This window comes from Rana temporaria, chromosome 4 (genome assembly GCF_905171775.1).
Source record: "Rana temporaria chromosome 4, aRanTem1.1, whole genome shotgun sequence".
In the NCBI taxonomy this organism is placed as follows: Eukaryota; Metazoa; Chordata; class Amphibia; order Anura; family Ranidae; genus Rana; species Rana temporaria.
In genome coordinates, this window is record NC_053492.1 from 185,674,813 (window position 1) to 185,696,678 (window position 21,866).

A 21,866-nucleotide genomic window follows, 5' to 3' on the forward strand; every position below is an offset into this window, starting at 1 on the left:
CCCAGAGGTCCCCAGGGGCCCGGATGGCAACCCTCTTTAAAAAGGGGTCCGGAGGTCCCCAGGGGCCCGGAGGCCCACAGGGCCCCAGATGGCAGCCCCCCTTTTTTTTATTTATTTTTTATTAAAAAAAAATATAAAATTTAAATACTGTATATTTTTAATTAAAGGGACAATTTTTTTAGAGCTCTGGAGGTCCCCAGGGGCCCGGATGACAACCCCCCTTTTTTTCATATTTTTTATATAAAAAAAAAAATGTTATATATTTTTTTATTTATTTTATTTTTTATATATGTATACACATACATATACATATATATAATATTATTTATTATTAAAGGTCCCAGAGGTCCCCAGGGCCCCGGATGGCAACCCCCCTTTTTTTTTATAAATTTTTTTTTTTTTGTTATATTATTTTATTTCTTTTTTTTATATATATACTTTTATTAAAGGGCTCAGAGGTCCCCAGGGCCCCATGTGGCAACCCCCCCCCCTTTTTTTTTTATAAATGTTTATTTTTTTATTTTTGTTTATATATTTTTATTTATTTATTTATTTATTTTATTAAAGGGCCCAGAGGTCCCCAGGGCCCTGGATGGCAACCCCCCCTTTTTTTATAAATGTTAGAAGGCCCAGAGGTTTCTTTTTTTTTTTTTTTTTTATTGCGGGCTTTGACATTGAGGTTGCTGGGCAGGCGTTTTTCAGGCGGTATAGCAGCGCTATTTTTAGCGCTGTACCGCCTGAAAAACTCCTCAGTGTGAAAGGGGTCTTAGTGTGCCTTAACGCAGAAGTAGAAATACAGCTTAAGTGGATTTCATTCAGTGGCAGCTGCCCCCCTAATCCATGCGCCCAGCCCCTAATCTACATGCGGGCGCCAGATGCATGGATTCCAATGTTTGTTTGTTTTTTTGTAGAAAAAAAGACTCTCCTTTCAAAAGAACCGCGGTTCTCTTGAAAGGCAAGAACGCAGTGACGTCGTTGCGTAGGACGAGCATGCGCTCATCACATTCGATGCCGTCACCGCCATCTTGCTGCACCCTACCTATGCCTAGGATGCTACCGCGCATGCGTCAAAGTCACTTCGAGCATGCGCGGGTTTCCACGGCGACAGGTAAGTATACAGACGCTCGGGTTTCTCGTCGGGAAACAGGCCCGACAAGAATCTCGACGAGAAAATAGAGAGCAGGATCTCTATTTTTCTCGTCGAGATTCTGGGCAGATTTCCAGACGAGAAACCTCAAAGCCTTGTACACACGCTCAGTTTTGTAGGCTTGAGGCTTTAATTGGCTTCAAAAAGAGTGGGTTTGGGGTGCAGAGCCCTGGGGGGCAGGGGCACACCCTCCTCCCCCCAAGAAAACAGAGCACCAGCTGCCACTGATCTCTTCTAATCTAAGATACATTGACAACCCAGTTTCTGCACAGCAATTGTACATGTTATAATACACAGCAATTTGCTGGTATATATACAGACATCATACTTTATTAGTTGCCTAAGAATACTTGGATACGTATAAAAAAAATGTTCACTCAGTCAATTCATAGAAATGCAGAAATTCAGTTTACATTGCCCAGATATACGCAAAAAAAAAAAAAAGGCCATAAGAAGCAGCATGAATGTTCATATTCCTTTACATTAAATTGCAGAGCTTGTATAGAAATGGCGATCTAAAAATAGTTCCTTCCTAAGGCACATCCAGTGCAGTGCTATAGCGAATGTGCGATTTTTTCCATCCACAGGAAAACAGCATCTTGTGTCTAATTAAAGAACACGAACAACAAAAAAGCAGATAATGACAGCAAACGCACACGAAATCACTTTTTCCGTGCACGTTGAGTCAACTCATTTTGAGAGACATCAAAATAACAACAGATCCTGAAAATAGACGGAAAACAATGTTCAGGGTGAAGATGGTAAGTTTTTAAATTTAGAGCTTTCAGATTTAAGCCTACCATGGATGGATAATCATAGAAATTCACTGAAAGCACTTACATTATAAAAAACACTGTAGCCTATGGACAATGCCTGGTGTGACCCAGAGAAGAAAATAAACAGAAAAGGAGGAATGCGGCACAGAGAAATTATTTATTGCTCATTTAGGTTCTGTAATATAAATATTGATAATCCAGCAATGTTTCTGGCACCTCTAGCCCTTAATCAAGCTTGATATGGCGAAACATTGCTGTATTATTACTGAATCTAAATGAGTAATAATAAATGCTCTCTGTGCCATAACTACCTTATATGTATGTATATATATTGTTTTATATATATATATATATATATATATATATATATATATATATATGTGTGTGTGTGTGTGTAAAATGAGTTATATTAGTGTATATTAGTATATTCTGGTACAAATATTTTATTACATTTTTCATTTTTATGAAAAACAAGAACAATCTTCCCAATACAGTTCAGTATACTCACATGTCCATTTACATAAAAGACAGCACTTATTGGTTTATTTTCCATGCCTGCTTGCTTCCCTTCCTTATTTCTACCATTTTTATTACCCCTGCATATGAACCATTGTGTTGCCAAATTGCACATATTAGATTCTTGTAAAAAAAAAATATATATATATATATATATATATATATAAAAAAGGAAGGGTGACATGGAATTAAAGACTATGGGGCAGATCCACAGAGATCTGCACCGGTGCAGCGTATGGGAGATACGCTACGCCGCTGTAACTTACTTTTTTAAACTTCGAATCCACAAAGAATTCGCGCCGTAAGTTACGGCGGCGTAGTCTATCTCTCACGGCGTAAGGGCGCCTAATTCAAATCGGCGAGTAGGGGGCGTGTTTCATTTAAATGAAGTGCGTCCCCGCGCCGAATGAACTGCGCATGCGCCGTCCCTAAATTTGCATTGCGCTAAATGACGTCACAAGGACGTCATATTTTTTAATATAGACGTGAATTACGTCCATCCCGATTCATGGACGACTTACGCAAAAAAAAAAAAAAATCGAAATAAACACAGGAACGACGGCCATACTTAAAGAGGGAGTTCATCCTAAAAATAACTTTTACCCTCAGGCCCCGTACACACGAGAGGATCCATCCGCTGGAATTGATCCGCGGAACGGCTCCAGCGGATAGATCCCCTGGTGTGTACAATCCAGCGGATCTGTTTCCGCGGATTTTTATCCCCTGGGATGGATTTCAAGCGGATAAAAATTTGAAGACATGCTTTAAAATCTATCTGCTTGAATCCATCCCAACGGATTGATCCGCTGGTCTGTACAGACTCACCGGATCAATCCGTCCGAATGGATCCCCCGCATGCGTCGTAATGATTCGACGTATGCGTGGAATTCATTATATGACAGCGTCGCGCTATACTGCGCCTGCGCACCGACGTTCGGGTACTTTCGGAAAATCGTGACGCGATGGATGCGACCGTCGGAAGACTGTCAATCAAAATAGGAACACCCAGTCCCGCAGCCCATACCCGGAAGCGGCGGAGAAGATCGCTCTCTAAAAAGGTAAGTACAGCTTCGATTAAAAAAAAATATATAGCCGATTCCCCTAGACAAAATGAGCAGGAATCTAAGGGTAAAAAGTTGTATGTCCGGGTGAACCCCCACTTTAACATGGCAAGTCTAACTATACGCCGCAAAACAACAGCTTTAACTATACGCCGGAAAAAGCCGACTAGAGACGACGTAAGAGAATGCGACGGCCGCTCGTACGTTCGTGGATCGTCAGAAATAGCTAATTTGCATACTCGACGCAGAAAACGTTGAGAACTCCACCCAGCGGACGCCAAAGTATTGCATCTAAGATCCGAAGGCGTACGAAGCCGTACGCCTGTCGGATCTAACCCAGATGCCGTCGTATCTTGGTTTGAGGATTCAAACTAAAGATACGACGCAGGAAATTTGAAAGTACGCCGGCGTATCAGTAGATACGCCGGCGTACTCTCACTGTGGATCTGGACCTAAGCGTTTCCTGTGTTTCATTGCTTTTACACATAAATCCAGTGATTCTATGTTGAGGAGTTATATTGGGATCTCATTGAACAGAGATAAAAATAACAGAACAAGAATGAATACAGTGCATGTGGGTGATGAAAATAATAGACTTTGCAGTATACAGTATATATTGGGCTTCTATATGCCTCATTATAGATGTCAGTGGAAAATAGTACCCCATCGTTGGTGTCAGTGAGAGGAATAGTGTCCAGCATTTATAACAATGGGAGCAATAGTGCCCCATTGTTGGTGTCATTGGAAGGAAAAGGGCCCCATCGTTTGTGTCAGTGAGAGGAATAGTGTCCAGCATATATAACAATGGGAGCAATAGTGCCCCATTGTTGGTGTCAGTAGAAGGAATGGATCCCCATTGTTGGTGTCGGTTAGAGGAATAGTGTCCATCGTTTTTAACAATGGAAGCAATAGTCCCCGGATGTTGGTGTCAGTAGAAGGAATAGTGCCCCATTGTTGGTGTCAGTGGGAGATATTATGACCAACTATAGGTGTCAGTGGAATGAATAGTATCTCATTGTTGATGTCAGTGGGAGAAATAGTGCCTCGTATCAGTAGGAGGAATAGTGTTCACAACACCTCACAAACTGCCTCTTGAGGTGTGTGACACCCCAGGAGCCATTTGAGAGATGTCGTACACACACACACACACACCAGCACTGCTTGGTTCGTCTCTGCGCATGTGTGGGGATCTGGCATATACACACAAATGTAATGGACGTCTCTGCCAGGTCTCTGACATCACCTCAGAGTAGGTCTGCGCATGCACCAGATTACAAATAAAAATGCTGTGGCTGGACTCCATGGTCTACTGAGTATATTTTTTTTATTTTAAAACAGGGAGAACTATTAGGAATTTTTTAGGGGGGTTGGATAGAAGTAAGTTCCTCTTGAAGACATTTGTGGGTATAACATTCTGTTTGATTGGAATATCCTCTCTTGCCAATTGTTTCTATGCACATTTCAGAGAGACCTTTTTCTATGAAGCACTAAGATTCCCATGGTGACTCTGTCAGTGAAGGGTTACGTTTTGTTCAGTACACTTAGCTTTGCCAGAGAACTTGATGGACAAAGCACACAACTGAAAGAGTTATTTATACCCTGAAAGACTGCACATTAGTGAGCCGCTTTTAGCTCTGTGGTGTCTGTTTTTGCACTCTGTGCACACACAAGTTCATGACCCGGAGTCTAACGATATTATTCATGTCCTCATTGTACATTGTTGTGTTGCTTCTGTGTTAAACCACTCTTGCCTTTAGCTTTAACTTTCCTGTTTCTTTTTAACACTCCATTCTCCTCAGAATGTCTTTTACCTAATGTATTAGCATGGGATATTGTTTCATTCATTGCTACATTTCATGTCGATCCCATAGCTTGAGATCTACCATTTCAGTGAACCCTGGGTGAAATGCACCTAATAGTCAACTTCTGTTGACTGGTTTTCTGAAAATTGAATCTTTACTGTGTGAAAAGGTGTTATTAAATTTTTTGTTGCCTTTATAACACGTTATGCCCTGTACACACGATCGGTTCGTCTGATGAAAACGAACCGATGGATTTTTTCATCAGATATCCGATGAAGCTGACTTTCATCAGTCTTGCCTACACACCATCTGTTAAAAATCCGATCCTGTCCAACGCGGTGAAGTAAAACACAATGACGTGCTGAGAAAAATGAAGTTCAATGCTTCCGAGCGTGCGTCGACTTGATTCTGAGCATGCCTGGATTTTTGACCGATGGATTTCCCCACAGACGATCGTTTTTTTTCTATGGTTTTTTTAACCATATGAAAAATTTAAAACAGATTCAATTTTTTTTCACTAATGGGAAAAAAAATGATGGGGCCCACACACGATCAGTTCGTCCGATGAAAACGGTCCATCGGTCCGTTTTCATCAGACGAACCAATCGTGTGTACAGGGCACTATGCTCAACGGTTTTGCATAAAGTGGCCCAGAACTTTTCTTCTGGGATCCCTCGCTGGCTCCTCCTATTCTCTGTGTGCCCCCATATCAAGCCACTTGCTATGGGGGCATAAATGCGTGCACCCTCACTGAGCTGTGTGTGCTAGTGCTCACATTTGTGCCCTACAAGTAACATATTTGTGCCCTGGACTCTGAGTGTGCGGCTTCCTCGAGTTGGGTACCATACAGCTGGTCCCCATCCACATGCTTTCCCTCTGAAAAATGATTTGTCACCTTCTCACTACCTGCTTTAAACCTCAAAATGCCAACGTTGTCATGGCACAGCCCTATTCACTTAGATGGGGACATAAAGCAGCTGCAAAGCAGAGCCATGTGTACAGCCCTAAGCAGCTGCATGCCCTCGTTTAGGTACTACTTTTACAGTCCAACAGCCACTTGTGTGAATGAGCCCTAAAGCTTAAAGAGGCACAGCAACCTCCTCTGCCAATCATTGTACTGCTTCACCCACCAGTTCTTAGATTGACAGCAAGTTTCACTCTGTATGATGTGATGTGCAGAGTGCGATTGGAACTTTGGGGAAGCAGAAAGGAGAGTCACAGGAGGAGAGTCATTAACCACTTCAGCCCCAGCCCAGGCCATTTTTTGCAATTCGGCACTGTGTCGCTTTAACTGACAATTGCGTAGTCGTGCAACTTTGAACCCAAACAAAATCGATGTCCTTTTTTTTCCCCCACAAATAGAGCTTTCTTTTGGTGGTATTTGATCATCTCTGCAATTTAAATTTTGTGTGCTATAAACAAAAAAGGGTGACAATTTTGAAAAAAAACACAATATTTTGTACTTTTTGCTATAATAAATATCCCCCCCTTTTTTTTTTTTTTTTTTTAAAGGGCAAATTATTTCTCAGTTTAGGCCGATATGTATTCTTCTACATATTTTTGGTAATAAATATGGCAATAAGCTTATATTGATTGGTTTGCGCAAAAGTTATAGCGTCTACAGAATAGGGATTAGATTTATGGCATTTTTATTATTATTATTTTTTTTACTAGTAATGGCGGCGATTTTTATCGGTACTGCAATATTGCGGCAGACAAATCGGACACATTTGACACATTTTTGGGACCATTGTCATTTATACAGCGATTAGTGCTATAAAAATGCACTGATTACTGTATAAATGACACTGGCAGGGAAGGGGTTAACACTAGGGGGTGATCAAGGGGTTAACTGTGTGTCCATAATGTGTGCTCTAACTGTAGGGAGGATGGGACTCACTAGGGGAAGAGATTGATTGGTGTTCATGTTTGACACTTTTGATGAGTGCCTATGACAGGTCCAAGATTATGGTTTCAGGCCATTGGATGGGGTAAAAGAGGTAATATTTCCACTATGGCATTAAGCGTGAAGACACTTCACATTAAATGTAAGTACCATTCCTTATGCTAATTTAAAAAAAAAAAAAGGTTTTACCTAAACTTATGCCGCGTATACACGATCGGAGTATCCGATGGTCTAAAATCCGATGGATTTTTTCATCAGGATTCGGTTCAAGCTGTCTTGCATACACACTGTCAGACTAAATTTTTCTCAGACGGAATTCCACACAGACGATCGGAATTTCCCATCGCATTTTTTATCATCGTAAGAATTTAAAACATGTTTTTACTCCGATGGAAAAAAGTCCAATGGGGCCCACACACGATTGGAATTTCCGATTAAACAAGTCCATCTGACTTTTTTCATCGTAAAATTCGATCGTGTGTACGCGGCATTAGGCTTTATAGGAACAATTCACACTTTTTTGAAAAGAAAAAAAAAAACAGCACAGTTACCAGCCAATTTGCAAAACAACCAAATTGGCCCTGTCTAGCAATTCACTTTAAAAACAGAGGGTTTTGTTTTTACCATGATCTGATGCTGCACAGTGTTAATTTTGTTGATTTGCAGGCTGGCTTTAAAGTGTACTGGGAAATCTTTTTTTACGCTTATAATATGTGTTGCCCTTTAATGTTCACCTTAGTGCAAAGGCTAGTTTATAGGGTGAGGTGGTTGCCACTTATTGGTACAGCTGTGTCTACATTCTGGTGTGTTTTCGTTTGAAATCAATAATAATGTATAAAAACACATATGAACATACTTTGCCACATTTCTATATATTGTTGCAATTCAGTTTACACTGCAGTACAATGTGCATCATAAAGCACATTCATATAAGTGGTTTTGATGGAGTCAACACATTGATGCATTTAAAGGGGTTGTAAACCTTCGTGTTTTTTCACCTTAATGCACCCTATGCATTAAGGTGAAAAAACATCTTGCTGTGTCTGGCCCCCCAGCCGCTCTGTTTTACTTACCTGAGCCCCAAATTTCCATGGGCGCGATCCCACATCGCTCTCCCCGCGGCTTTTCATTGGATAGATTAATAGCAGCGCAGCCATTGGCTCCCGCTTCTGTCAATCAAATCCAATGATGCGGCTACCGGGGGCGGGGCCGAGTCATACACTCGGCGACTATGGACGCGTGCCCGCAAGGTAACCCCCTTGGGATAGAGCTTCCCAGAGAGGGTTATCTATTGTGGGGAGGAGCCACGAGAGCCGCCGTGGGACCCCAGAAGAGAAGGATTGGGGTCACTCTGTGCAAAACGAACTGCACAGTGGAGGTAAGTATGACATGTTATTTATTTTTTTAAATAAACTGAACCCATAGTATCACTTGAAAGCTGGCCATACGTTATACAATTTTTATTTGATTTTACCAAAACCATATATTATAAGGTAAAACCTAAAAACATTAAATTTTTATGTAATCAGGTAGGCCCTTGCACTACAGTACATGGTTAAAGGTAAATCTAAAGGAAATTGAAGAAAATTGTATAATGTATGGCCAGCTCAACAGTCCTAAATTAGTACTTGAAATATGAGTTTCCATCAGCGCTTGATCACATGGGTATTTTGCTTGGTGAAAGACCCTTCAAGAGTGTAACCATAGTATGAACACTAAGGACTCATTTACACTTGCAGTGTACTCTGTGGGTTACTCTTTAGAGGGCTTTTGACCGGTATTCAGGAGGCAATATTCAGCCTCCTCACTGCCTGTTTTAGCACCTAAAAAGCCACACCATTGTGCCGCCCCTCCAATCAGCTGAATGGGTTATGGTACATGCCAAACACAGGGGGGGGGGGGCTTGATGATTTGTACACCCCATCCAATGCCTCTGCAGTATATGGGGGAGCAGTTAAAAACCCTAACTGCAAGTGCAAATAAGGCCCTACAAGAATGCTGCCCTGCTGTTACATTACGCTGTAAACTGGGGATATAGGTCAGGCGGGAAGAAAAGAATTGCTCTGATTCTAGAACCAGACAGGGGAAGCACACACAAGCACCAACCATTTCTGTCATTTATACAGTTATACAGGTAAGTTGTTTAGCCTCTGATGCAGCCAGTCAGGCCTCTTTTCTTTGAACCAGCCCCCACTCTTCTGGGACATTGGACCAGGACTGTTAAATTTACTTCCACTATAAATGTTTGTGCTTTTGGTTCCCCTTGAGCACGTGGCATCCTTTTGCAGCAATCTAACATTGGTTAGTTGGGTAATGGACTCAACTATCTCCTATTTATATAAGTTTCTCCCCGAACATGGCTTTTACATTGAATTGGAGAGATTTATGAAAGTATTAGGGAGGTTTGAGTGGAACCACCATCTAGAAATGTATACTTCTACAGACTTTTCTTTGGAGGAACTTTGAGATGTATAGCGATGAGACTTGGCGGTAGTTTAGCTCATCCTCCTCTGGACACACATATGTATTTGGATACCTGACAGCCACGTGGGAGTCCATGGGATCGCAAGCTATTTTCCATCTACGTTGACGCTACCTTCTTGCTGTGTTCAAGTATGGGGCAGCACCAGTGGACACCAATAGCATTCTATACTTTATTCAAAACGGTGAGGGTATGCATGCTTCAGCCTTGTTTTACATATATGATATGGTCTAAAGTTCACACTAAGGTCCATTAATTCAGGACTTTATATGTATGTGTATATATATATATATATATATATATATATTACATTTTTGAATTGAGAGATCTACAGTATATAATTCATGAAGGATTGATTTAATTTGAAGTAAGAATCCAGAGTACAGATCTTTGTTTTATGTACGATGTGTAGTTTTGGCCAAACCATTTTATATTGTTTTATGTATTGGTTTCAATAAAGGACGTATGTATTAATATTACATGGAGGGTTTTGCTGATATGGTTTCATTTTCAGTAATTGTTTTTATGGATACTTTATTATAAAAGCCTGGGTTGAGACTACTCTAAAGTGTGCACTGGTGCTTCCTCTAGGTCAGGGGTCTCCAAACTTTTTACGCAAAGGGCCAGTTTATTGTCCTACAGACTTGAGAAGGGCCGGATTGTGGCTAGCAAGGGCAGAAAATGTCACAGGCCCGGCATGAGTGAGAATAAATATGGCCTTGGGGTTTGTGGTCAATAGTAAGAGGAATAGTATGCCATTATTGGTATCGGTGGAAAGAATAGTGCCCCATTTTTGGTGTTAGTGGGAGGAATAGTGCCCCAAGGGCCAGATAAAGGCTAGCAAAGGGCCACATTTGGCCCTCGGGCCACAGTTTGGAGAATATATATGTGTATGTGTGTGTGTGTGTGTGTTCTTTTGAATACATTATTACTATACATGCAAGAAAAAAAATATATATCTTAAATTAGTTTTTTTTTTATTATATTTTCCAGGTGTGCAAACAAACATCATAACAGTGATGTCTTTTAAAAAACAAAGAAAAATAATTATATACACAAAATATGTACAAGTGAACAAACAACATATTGGTCTTTTGCACAGCAAAGATAACATTTATATTTATGTGACGTATGTACAATATCTATATATTTACACATATGAAACACTGGCAAGGTACTTCACAACAGTGCAAGTATTACAAAAACCATAATGGAATGTAATGAAATAAAACAGAAGTATCCCAGTGGGTTGGTTAAAAAAAAATAATAATAATAATAATAATACAACAAAAAAAAAAAGATGTGTAAACATTTAAAATGTACCAATTCTCCAAGAATATTTTTGGTGGAGTTTTGGCAGGTGGCGGCAGGCGGCAGAGGCATGAACACATTTACCAAGTTGGCAGGAAACAAACCTCCAAGTAGACTAATGAGCTTCTTCTGTTAGATGCTATTACAGTGTGTTGTGGGATATGCTGGAAACAGATTTGTGGATGATTTGAGATTTTTTTTTAAATGTTATTACTGATCTGAATATAGGAAATCAACTCCATCACTATAGACTACCACACATTCAACTTCCTTACTCAACAGGCCCAATGGGTCATTTAACTTTCCTGTAGAAACCCTGGTGTTGCCTATAAGAACCAAATAAAATTTTACTGATCTGACTATAATCGTAACTGGTCCTTTTGGACTATTACACATTCATCTTCCTTACTAAATAGACCCAATGGGATAATTTCCTATACAAAAACCCAGGTTTGGCCTTTAAAGGACAATCCAAAGTGTTTGATCTGACAATAGGAAATAATTATTGGTGAACAATTGAGTCCTTCCTATAGTCAGATCAGGAAAATTGGATGGTCCTTACCGGCCAAACCTGAGTTTTCGTACAGGAAATCACCCCCCATTGGGTCTGTTTAGCAAGGAAAATTAATGCATAATCTATAGCGACCAACTCAGGCTATTACGTATTCATCTTACTTACTAAACAGACCCATTGGGGTCATTTAACTTCCTGCAAGAAAACGTAGGCGTTGCCTATAAGAACCATCTAATTTCACTGATCTGACTATAGAAAAACAAGCTCAACTGGTCACTATGGACTATTACACATTCACCTTCCTTACATAAAAACTTACTTGGGTCATTTGAAATTTCCTTAAGAAAGCCCAGGCGTTACTTAAGAACCATACAAATTTACAGAGCCAGCTACAGAAAACTGAAACCTATTAAATATTAAAATCGCTATATGCGCATTTATCTTCCTCAACTAAATGCCATAAAACCCCTCTGTTGCCCATAATAACCAGTTTTACAACTAGATGTTGTACTGCACATCTAACAATAAGCATACCACACACCAGTTGTCTTAGGCACTTCTTAGAAGCTTATACAATTAGGTTACTGGGGTACTTGTAGGTCTAAAGCAGGGAACAGCAGACATTTGCTATGGAAACTGGATTTCTGAGACATTTTCCCCTAGCCAGGAATAAAAAAAACTGAAATCATGAAAGATTATTATTGGCCAATAAATCCATTCAGTACATAAACCTTGTCCCCACTAGCTGGGAGTGCATAGCCATTGGTGATTCAAAAGAAGAAACCGCAGTACTCAAGAAATAAACCTCAAAAAGGTTTATTGAGGTGATAATGCATTGATGGTAGGAAAAAAAATAAAAATGAAAAAACACATCACATTTCAAGGTCACAATTTCAAGGCCACATGGGTGACATATAACCACCTTGAGAATTTTTTTTTACATGGCCTTGAAATGTTGATTATGTATTCTTTTCCCATATTGTCCTGCCATCAATGGACTGTGACCTCATAAAATGTTTGCGCAAAATTGACCAAATGCTGCTTTTTTCTTGTTTAGAGGTTATTGCAGACAACAGATACATCTGTTTAATCCAGTGTTATTGAAAATACTGATTTTTTTTTCATCAGGGTAGAAATAAGAGAAGGATAAAACGTATCGGTTTGTTATATGAAGAATGTAAGAGTAGCAAAACTGTATCAATTCCTCAAACAAGCCAATCACATTTTTCTCCATTCTGAATTCAATGTGAATACAAATTTGATGGCCTAAAGATCCAATTAATAAACCCTCTCTGTTGGTAGCTTCTCTGGTAGTACGGGCTTGTTCACCCCATATCTATTGAGCTACATTTTTCTGCACACAACCACAATCAGATGGTGTGAACAGGACAAAGGCAATTGTTTCCTAGGTCCCGTGTTCACACCATATGTTTGCGGTGATGTACAGAAAAATGCAGCTCAACAGACACTGTGGGGGTGATTTTCTAAAACTGGAGAGTGCAAAATCTGGTGCAGCTTTGCATAGAAAACCAATCAGCTTCCAGTTTTTTTTTTGTCAAAGCTTAATTGAACAAGCTGACGTTAGAAGCCGATTGGCTACCATACACAGCTGCACCAGATTTTGCAGTTTTAGTAAATCAACCCCTGTGTGTACAAGTCTCAAAAAGTGTACCCTCAGTCCGAAACCACACAGGTTTTCCTACACAATAGTATACAAAGTGGGTTACTTACGAAGACTGGAGCATGCAGAATCTGGTGCAGCTCTGCATAGAAACCAATCAGCTTCCAGGTTTAAGCCCAGGTTCACTCCTGCTTGTCAGTCCGTTTTCGGCCGCAATTACAGAGACAGTTTCTGTACAGATGTCAATGTAAATCGCGGGCCGAAATCGCAAAAAGTAGTACAGAAACGACTTTTTGAAATCGGTGCAGCGCCGCAGATGCGGTATCGCACCAATTAGGATTGTGCCATTGCCTGCAAATGCCGATTTTGAATGGCATGTCAAATCGCACCAGTGTAAATCAGGTCTTATTGTCAAAGCTTAATTGCACAAGCTGAAATTAGAAGCTGATTGGCTACCATGCACAGCTGCACCAGATTCTGAGTGCTCCAGTTTTAGTAAACCCCCCCCCCCCCTATAGTCATGAAAGGCCACAGTATCATACAGCAAAGGGTCTTTGGCATGACTGATTATAAATGTAGCTGCGTCTCTTCAACAACGGATAGAAAGAGTAGCACTGGCAGATATTTAGCAATCTAGAAACAGCAGGCTAATTATTTTAAGTAGTACTAAATTGTAAATCAAGACAAAACATGACTGGGGAAGAGTTTGTTAATGTATCTATTGTGTCGTCAATAGCAGAACCACTATAAACGGTTACCTCTTCAGATTCCGCTACTAGAGGGTGGCTGAGAGGGCGGATTAAGCGGTGATTAGCCAAAGCACTTGGTCTGCCATGTGCTGCTTACCTTTCAGCTGCTATGTATTAGTGTACCTGGTGCATGAGCAGATTGGCAATATTTAATCTTGTGCCTCACCCCACCACAGTTCTATGTGCAAATATCGCACTAAACCAAGAACAAAACAGGAAGCAGACATGGAAAAAATAAATCGTGTGCCTGGCCCCGCTTGACTTCCCGGCATCACTTTTTTTTCCCCTTTCATACAATCCTGAACGTGAGCCCAGAACCTAACAAACAGCAGCTGGGAAGATACTGCTCATAAAGTGCTGCTTCTGCACGACTGCCAGAAAACGTCTGCTTCTGGATTCACAATTAGAATAAAATAATCAAGCCGGGTATGAGAGTGTCAGCACAACTTGGATGGGTCACCTACATTTGGGAAAATCCCCAATTTAGCAGCAGAGTCAACCAGGGCACACACACATCTTGGATAGATAAGTTCTGGACCATACACTTCTGAGGGTTCCTCAACAACTAGAATTACTACAAACACTAGAGTGCTACTGCCCAAAGATGTCATCCATTATGTTCTAAATCTCTTGGATCTCAGTTAAATGTTTAAATACAAGAAGAATTAAAACAACGTTACAGGCAATACTGAACGAAACAGAAGGTGCTGGCACCATTCTAGTTATGGAACATACACCAGGCCACAAAGTGCTTATTACGCATACCACATGGTTTTCACTGTGCACCTGCTGGGCTTGAACGCATATAGTGTTGGAAATTGAGAGACATTGCACACAAGTCCCAAATAAAAAAAATAATATTAATAATCTGACATGGATACAGCTCTTAGTAAACCTGGATTAAGAGGGGGCATAAGATGTTCATCACAGTTCAGTTGTGGAAGCATGTGTCAACCATTTACAATTCCTCCAAACGATGCACTTTGACAGAAGTAGAACAGTTTGAGGGGAATAGCCTGGAAATATAATATGCCTCTGCCTCTCTATAGCCTAAAGGCCATACATGCATTGAATTACAATTGGCTTCTGCAGAATCACCAAACTTAGCTCTGTGGGTGGCCCTGTCAGCATCACCTGGATTGTCAAAAAGTTGATTTTTCAATTAAATGTTTGTCAAAAGAAGCAGGAGGAAGCTTGTCAGCCAAACCACGTCTGCATCCAATCAAATGCAGGCACTGTTCTGGTATTCTGCACAGTTTAGGGCTAATGGAGGAATCTGATTTATTTATTTTTGTTCGGTCTGCAGGCTGACTGAAAGAAATCAATACATGTATGACCAGCTTAACACATGCATTCCCACAGTGCACAACCTCCAGAAGGACTGACCCCTGGACAGCACAACATTTGTGGCACAAAGAGCATCAAAATATACATTTCAAAAAGAATACATACAACACATGCACACTATGCAGTACTGTAAACGCATTCACCCATGTGTCACCATAACAGTGCATGTGCCAGATCATCTTCTGCCATCATAGATATGCATTGTTTTCCCTTCCATGTCAGAAAATCCTTTTGTACTCTCTGCAAGGGGGGGTGAGTTAGAACTGCAGGTCTCTGGCAGTCCTGAAGGTGCAAAGTCCCTAAGGTGCCATCAGGATGCGGTCATTGTCTAAAGGTATTCCTGACGTCAGTGCGTTCATGTATGTAAAGATGTGCAAGATCTGTAGGACCCCTATTAAGATGCTGTCATTGTTCAAGGTATTCCTGATGTCAGTATGTTCTTGTGTGTTGTATATATAGTGAACACAGTTCTTGTATGTACAGAGCTGCAGGACCCCCATAAAAATTGTATCATTGTTTAAAGTATTCCTGACATTGGTAAATGATTGTATGCATGAAGGTGCACAGTCCCTATGAATCAATCAACATGCTGTCATTGTCATTGTTGAAGGTTTCCTGGTCTCTAGGACCCCATCATCAGGATGCTGCCATTTTTTATGGCCTTCCTAACGTCACTAGGATTCATAGATGGTCATTGTCTATGGTCCTCCTAACATCAGTATGGTTCTGGTGTTCTGTCATTATAGTCTTCCTAATATCAGTATGTCCCAAGTATGTGGTCATTGTCTATGGTCTAATATCAGTATGTCCCAGGGATGTGGTCATTGTCTATGATCCAATATCAGTATGTCCCAAGGTCTAATATCAGTATGTCCCAGGGATGTGGTCATTGTCTAATGCCTTCTTAATAACAGTATAAAGGCGCATGGTCTCTACAATGCCATTAGGATGCGGTCATATGTCCCAGGGATGATGTCTAATGCCTTCATGACATCACTATGCCCCAGGGATGGTGTCATTGATTATGGTCTTCTTAATATCAGTATATCCCTGGGATGCTGTCATTGTCTAATGCTTTCTTGATATTGGTATGGAGGTGTGTGGTCTCTAAAATGCCATTTGGATGCCGTAGTATGTCCTAGGGATGATGTCAATAATGCCTTCCTGACATCGCTATACTCCAGGGATGGTGTCATTGTCTATGGTCCTCCTGCCATGAAGTATGTCCCAGGGATGGTGTCATTGCCCATGGTCCTCCTACCATGGAGGATGTCCCCAGGGATGGTCTTCTTGTCCTCCATGCATGGAGGATGTCCCCAGGGATGGTGTCATTGTCCTCCATACATGGAGAGTGTCCCCAGGGATTGTGTTCTTTTCCTCCACACGGAGTATACCCCCAGGGATGGTGTCATTGTCCTCCATACATGGAGAATGTCCCCAGGGATGGTGTTCTTGTCCTTGATGCATGGAGTATACCCCCAGGGATGGTGTCAGTGTCCTCCATACATGAAGAATGTCCCCAGGGATGGTGTTCTTGTCCTCCATACATGGAGAATGTCCCCAGGGATGGTGTCATTGTCCTCCATACATGGAGAATGTCCCCAGGGATTGTGTTCTTGTCCTCCACACATGGACTATATCCCCAGGGATGGTGTCATTGTCCTCCATACATAGAGGATGTCCCCATGGATGGTGTCCATGTCTTCCACACATGAAGTATGTCCCCAGGGATGATGTCATTGTCCTCCACACATGGAGGATGTCCCCAGGGAAGGTTTCAATGGCCTCCACACTTGGAGGATGCCCCAAGGGTTGGTGTTCTTACCCCCCCCCCCCTCCCTTGCTCATACAGTCTCAAGCACCCTGCACTCCTGGAAACCATTGCCAATGTGTCCATTCTCCTGGTTGCTGTCTATGGAGGACTCACTGCCCGTACTCTCCCCGGACAGCAGCCTGGTGACCCTGAGGTCAGCTTTGAGGGTTTGCAGGTCATTGCCCAGACTAAGTTCCCCCAGGTCACTGATAAGCTGGGCCAGTTCTTGCTTGTCGTGCTCCTCATCCCCCCCTCCCCCAGCGTCCAGCACATCCTCACACTCGAAGCTCATCGCCCTCTCCTCCTCCTCTTCCCCCTGCTGATCCTCAGTGATGGAGCCCAGTTTGGGGGCGCTGCGGCTCCTCTCCACGGGGGGCTTGTAGCAGCACTGACCATTGAGGAGTTTGCGGAGGGGGACAAGGGGGATGTTGTGCTCCCCGATCAGTTGCTGCTGCTGGTGCCGGGCATCTTCCCTCCTCTTCAGCCTCTTGAACTCTGCCAGGGCGTTGGCGGAGGTCTGGTAGAGGAGCAGTGCCATGGCCTTGGCCTTCTCCGGCTTGGACACCAGCACTGCATGGCATCGCAGCATCACCGCCTTGTGCTTCATCTCGTGTCTGTAGATCCAGGCGAAGATCTTGGGCAGCCGGGGGTCGGCCACACAGTAGGTGACCCGGTGCAGTAGGTAGAGGTGGCCGGGCCGCTTGGCTTTGTCCTCCATGTGTACCATACGGATACCCTGGGCACTGACCGTCAGCTTCATCTTAGTGCCATGCTTGCCCATCTCACTCTTACTCCAGATCTTACACACAGCCAGGTCGGTACAGCCGTCCCCCTTAGACTGCAGGGTGGTGGCATTGCCCAGGTAGAGCACGGTGTAGGTCGGGTCCTCCCCGGTGATCTTGATCTTCTTCCTCTTAGATTTAAACATACTGCCCACCCTGGTGAGGGCACCCTCCGGGCAAGACTTGGCCAGGGAGGTCAGGGCGCTGTAGTTCAGGCTCACCGCATAGCCCTTCTGCTTGCTCTGCTTGCTGTCCTCCTCGATCAGGTCGAACTTGCTCTTTTTCCAGGGCAACATGTCTGTGTATGGGAGGGCGAGGTGCGATCGTCCTCACTGCATCGCTTGGTGTAGGGGAGAGCTGTCACTACATGCCGATCATCAGCACCGCTCCGACCCCTTCCACTGCTGGGACTCCCCCTTCCCATCTCTGAGCTTTACAGCTCTGCACTGTTACATATAGCCTGGAATAAACCATCTCCGACTACAGAGCAGGGGAGGCCAGCCAATGGAACGTAATACTCCCCATTAACACTCTGCTTACCTGACAGCACATAGGATCTCTATTCATTTACAGCCCTATGAAGAGGGACTACATAGTTACATAGTTAGTCAGGTTGGAAAAAGACACAAGTCCATCCAGTTCAACTACAAAAAATAAATAAACAAATAAATAAAATAAATAAACAAAATAAATAAACAAACAAAATAAATAAATAAACAAAATAAAAAACACAATACAATCCCATACCCACAGTACAATGAATATACATGACACCAAATCAGAGAAAAATGATACAAGGAGCTGACAATCATTAGTGTCATCAGACAGAGCTGGAGAATACTAGGATGGGATCCAAGGTTCTGACAATGCATGGTCAGGGTTCGCTGCATTTAGAGGCCTACAGCAGATCGTTTTCTACACATGGAAACGCAGCACTATAGTAACCAATGAGCCCATACGCACATCTGCGTCTACACACGAAAATGCGTGCTGCATTTATCCACGCGCGGAAAAAGTTTTATGCACCATCAGTACTGTGCAAAAGTTTTAGGTGTGAAAAAAAACTGTAAAGTAAAAATATATATTTCAATTGTTGATTTTTTATCAATTTACAAAATGCAAAGTGAGTGAAAAGAGGAAAAATCTAAAAATCAATATTTGGTGTGACTACCTTTGGGCTTAAAACCAGCATCAGTTCTTACACTAGGGTGACCAGACATCCCCAGTTTCAGGGGACAGTCCCCTGATTGAGGACACTGTCCCCGGACCAAGTCTGTCCCTGGTTTTGTCCCCAGATTGGATCTAATAGGGGGCAGGGGCAATTTCAAAGACAGTCAGTGCCGAATTAAAATAAAAAAATCTGAATTACACCCCCCCGCTCTGCCGTACCTACTAGCATAGGGGGGCAGAGGCGTATCTAGTGAAAATGGCGCCTATGGCAAGCACTGAAACTGCGCCCCTGTCAAAACATTTGAAACCTTTCAGATTTCAAACCTTTCATATAACCAGGGATAGGGAGGGACGCAGTGCGAGGACAGAGAGGGACACTGGGGATCACTGGCATCTGGTGCTTAAATTTTTTTGGGGGGGGCGCAAACAAACTGAAAGAAAAATCAATTACAGCCACTGTGCAATCAATGGCAGGTCATCGGCCGTCATGGGGGCGCCTGTCACTCCCCTCTGTAGGCCAAGCTGCAATATTAGCAATTGTTGTACCGGCGCCACGCTTCAGCAGACCGGCTGCAACGCGGGGAGCTACATTAGTGCGGGAGGCGGCCACAGGAGGACAGGTGGGGTTATTTTTGTGTGTGGGGTAGCTTTTTGCCGCCCCCCCTCCCCATGGCCTCCTCCATCTGGTCACCTTAACTTACACACTTTGTACACTTGCACAAAGTCACAGATTTTGTAAGATTAAAGTGGAGTTCCACCCAAAAATGGAATTTGGGGGGAATTTGGGGGGAGGAGGGAGCAGTGTAATACAGGTATTTGCTCCCACTTCCTGGCATAGATCACCGCGATGATCTACGTCGTGTCAGGCGCCTACACTGTCCTCCCCTCGCTGTCTTCTGGGAAACACACAGGTCCCAGAAGATAGCGGGGACCAGTGAGGACGCACAGCGCGACTCACGCATGCGCAGTAGGGAACCGGAATTTGAAGCCACGAGGCTTCACTTCCTGATTCACTCACCAAGGATGGCGGCGGGGGCAGCTGAGAGCCGATCGATTGATCGGCTTCGGCTGCCGACATTGTGGGCACCCTGGACAGGTAAGTGTCCTAATATTAAAAGTCAGCAGCTGCAGTATTTGTATCTGCTGGCTTTTAATATTATTTTTTTAGGCGGACCTCAGCTTTAAAGTGATTGTAAGGGCAGAAGTTTTTTTTGTTTATCTTAATGCATTAAAGCGGAGCACCACCAATATAAAAGTCAGCAGCTACAAAAAGTGTAGCTGCTGACTTTTATTAATCGGACACTTACCTGTCCCACGGTCCAGCGATGTGGGTGTACGAAGCCCCGCTCATCTCCCCCTCCTCTTTGTAGCACCGGCATCGTAGCCCGGCTGTGGCTTCACAGCTGGGCACGCACTGCGCGAGACGCGCTGCACGCTGTGATTGGCATGGCAATCATCTGGCCCCTGTGACGTGTCGCAGATGATTGCCGACAGGGAGGGGGGAGAGGTGAACTTCCTTCCGGCACCGCGGTGCCCCAGGAGGAAGTGGGAGCTGTAACCCCCCCCAAAAAATTACATGCTAAATGTGGCATGTCAGGGGGTCGCCTTCCCTTAAAGCGGAAGTTCAATTTTTGGGTGGAACTCCGCTTTAAAGTGTTACTAAACCCACAACAGTAAAATCCATCTTTATATGCAGTAAAGCATACTTGTTATAGTCACTGTGGAACCTAAGGTGTTAATCCTCCACATTGTGTAAAAAGTCTGTTTGATCCTGTATGCACAGATCCTCCTCTTCTTCCACTGTCCCCAATACATCTACTGATAGAACAGAGCTTTTGTTGTCACCTCAAAATCCACGAGGGATTACATCAAGAGGCGTAAACTGAAGGTTTTGCCATGGCCTTCACAATCTCCTGACCTCAACATAATTGAAAATCTATGGATAGACCTTAAAAGAGCAGTGCGTGACAGACAGCCATTTTTTTTGTTTTCTGTAATTTTGAAAGTGTAAATGATGGAAATAAAATCTAACTTTTTTGACATATTATAAGAATGTCTAATCTGTAATTTGATGCCTTTTGGAGATTTTTCCATCTTTCCTTGGCTTCGTTATGCACATTAATACAAATTTTTACCTGGGGTGCCCAAACTTTCGATCCCCACTATATATAGCAGTCTTGTGACTTCTATCAGTGTCCAACTGAGAACTGGTTAGAGGAGTTTTCATTCTTCTATAAATGTCCTATAAGCTGCATGACCCCTGACCCTCTATCTCAGAGGTGGGCAAACTACGGCCCGCGGGCCGTATACGGCCCGGCGGACCTTTTAATCCGGCCCCCGGGCGGATCGCTAGAAATCTGAATTTGAAGTCTGAATTTGCAGCCGAAAGAATTGCGGGTGTTACTTGCACCTCTTTCCCGCCCCCCGCTGGTGCAGCCGAAGAAACCCGTGGGTGTTAGCCGCGCCTCCTTTCCCGCCCCCCGCTGATTCAGCCGAAGAAGCCATTGGAGCTGGCCACGCTTCCTTTCCCGCCCCCCGCTGACGGCATTCCCAGCCGCCCGTCACCACATGGAGTGAGTGTCCCCGAATTCAAAAAAGTCCCCCAATTCCCGCCAAGTAATGACCCGGTCCCGACTCCTCACCTCACACTGTGCACACTGCACAGGCTGCTGTAGGAGACCCGAGACGGCCGAGGACTGCAGGCAGCAAAACACTGACAGGACAGAGATTTCATCATCATCATCATCATCAGGTACTTGCTTGTGGGGATGCTGGCAGCAATTGATGGCACACTGGCAGCAATTGATGGCACACTGGTGGCACACTGACAGCAATTGATGGCACACTGGTGGCACACTGGCAGCAATTG

The 21,866-nt window shown here is 43.1% G+C and overlaps 1 protein-coding gene across 1 annotated transcript; it reads right to left on the bottom strand.

Moving 5' to 3' along the window:
• Positions 1–14,728: 14,728 nt before the first annotated feature.
• FAM43A (family with sequence similarity 43 member A) lies at positions 14,729–18,255 on the bottom strand. Its single transcript, XM_040349502.1, has one exon. The coding sequence runs from the start codon at positions 18,121–18,123 to the stop codon at positions 17,077–17,079; it is 1,047 nt and encodes a 348-aa protein (XP_040205436.1). The 5' UTR covers positions 18,124–18,255; the 3' UTR covers positions 14,729–17,076.
• Positions 18,256–21,866: the final 3,611 nt, after the last annotated feature.

Bases quoted from the DNA above. Each gene is read 5' to 3' on its own strand.
- FAM43A (XM_040349502.1), bottom strand. From the start codon at position 18,123: ATGTTGCCCTGGAAAAAGAGCAAGTTCGACCTGATCGAGGAGGACAGC.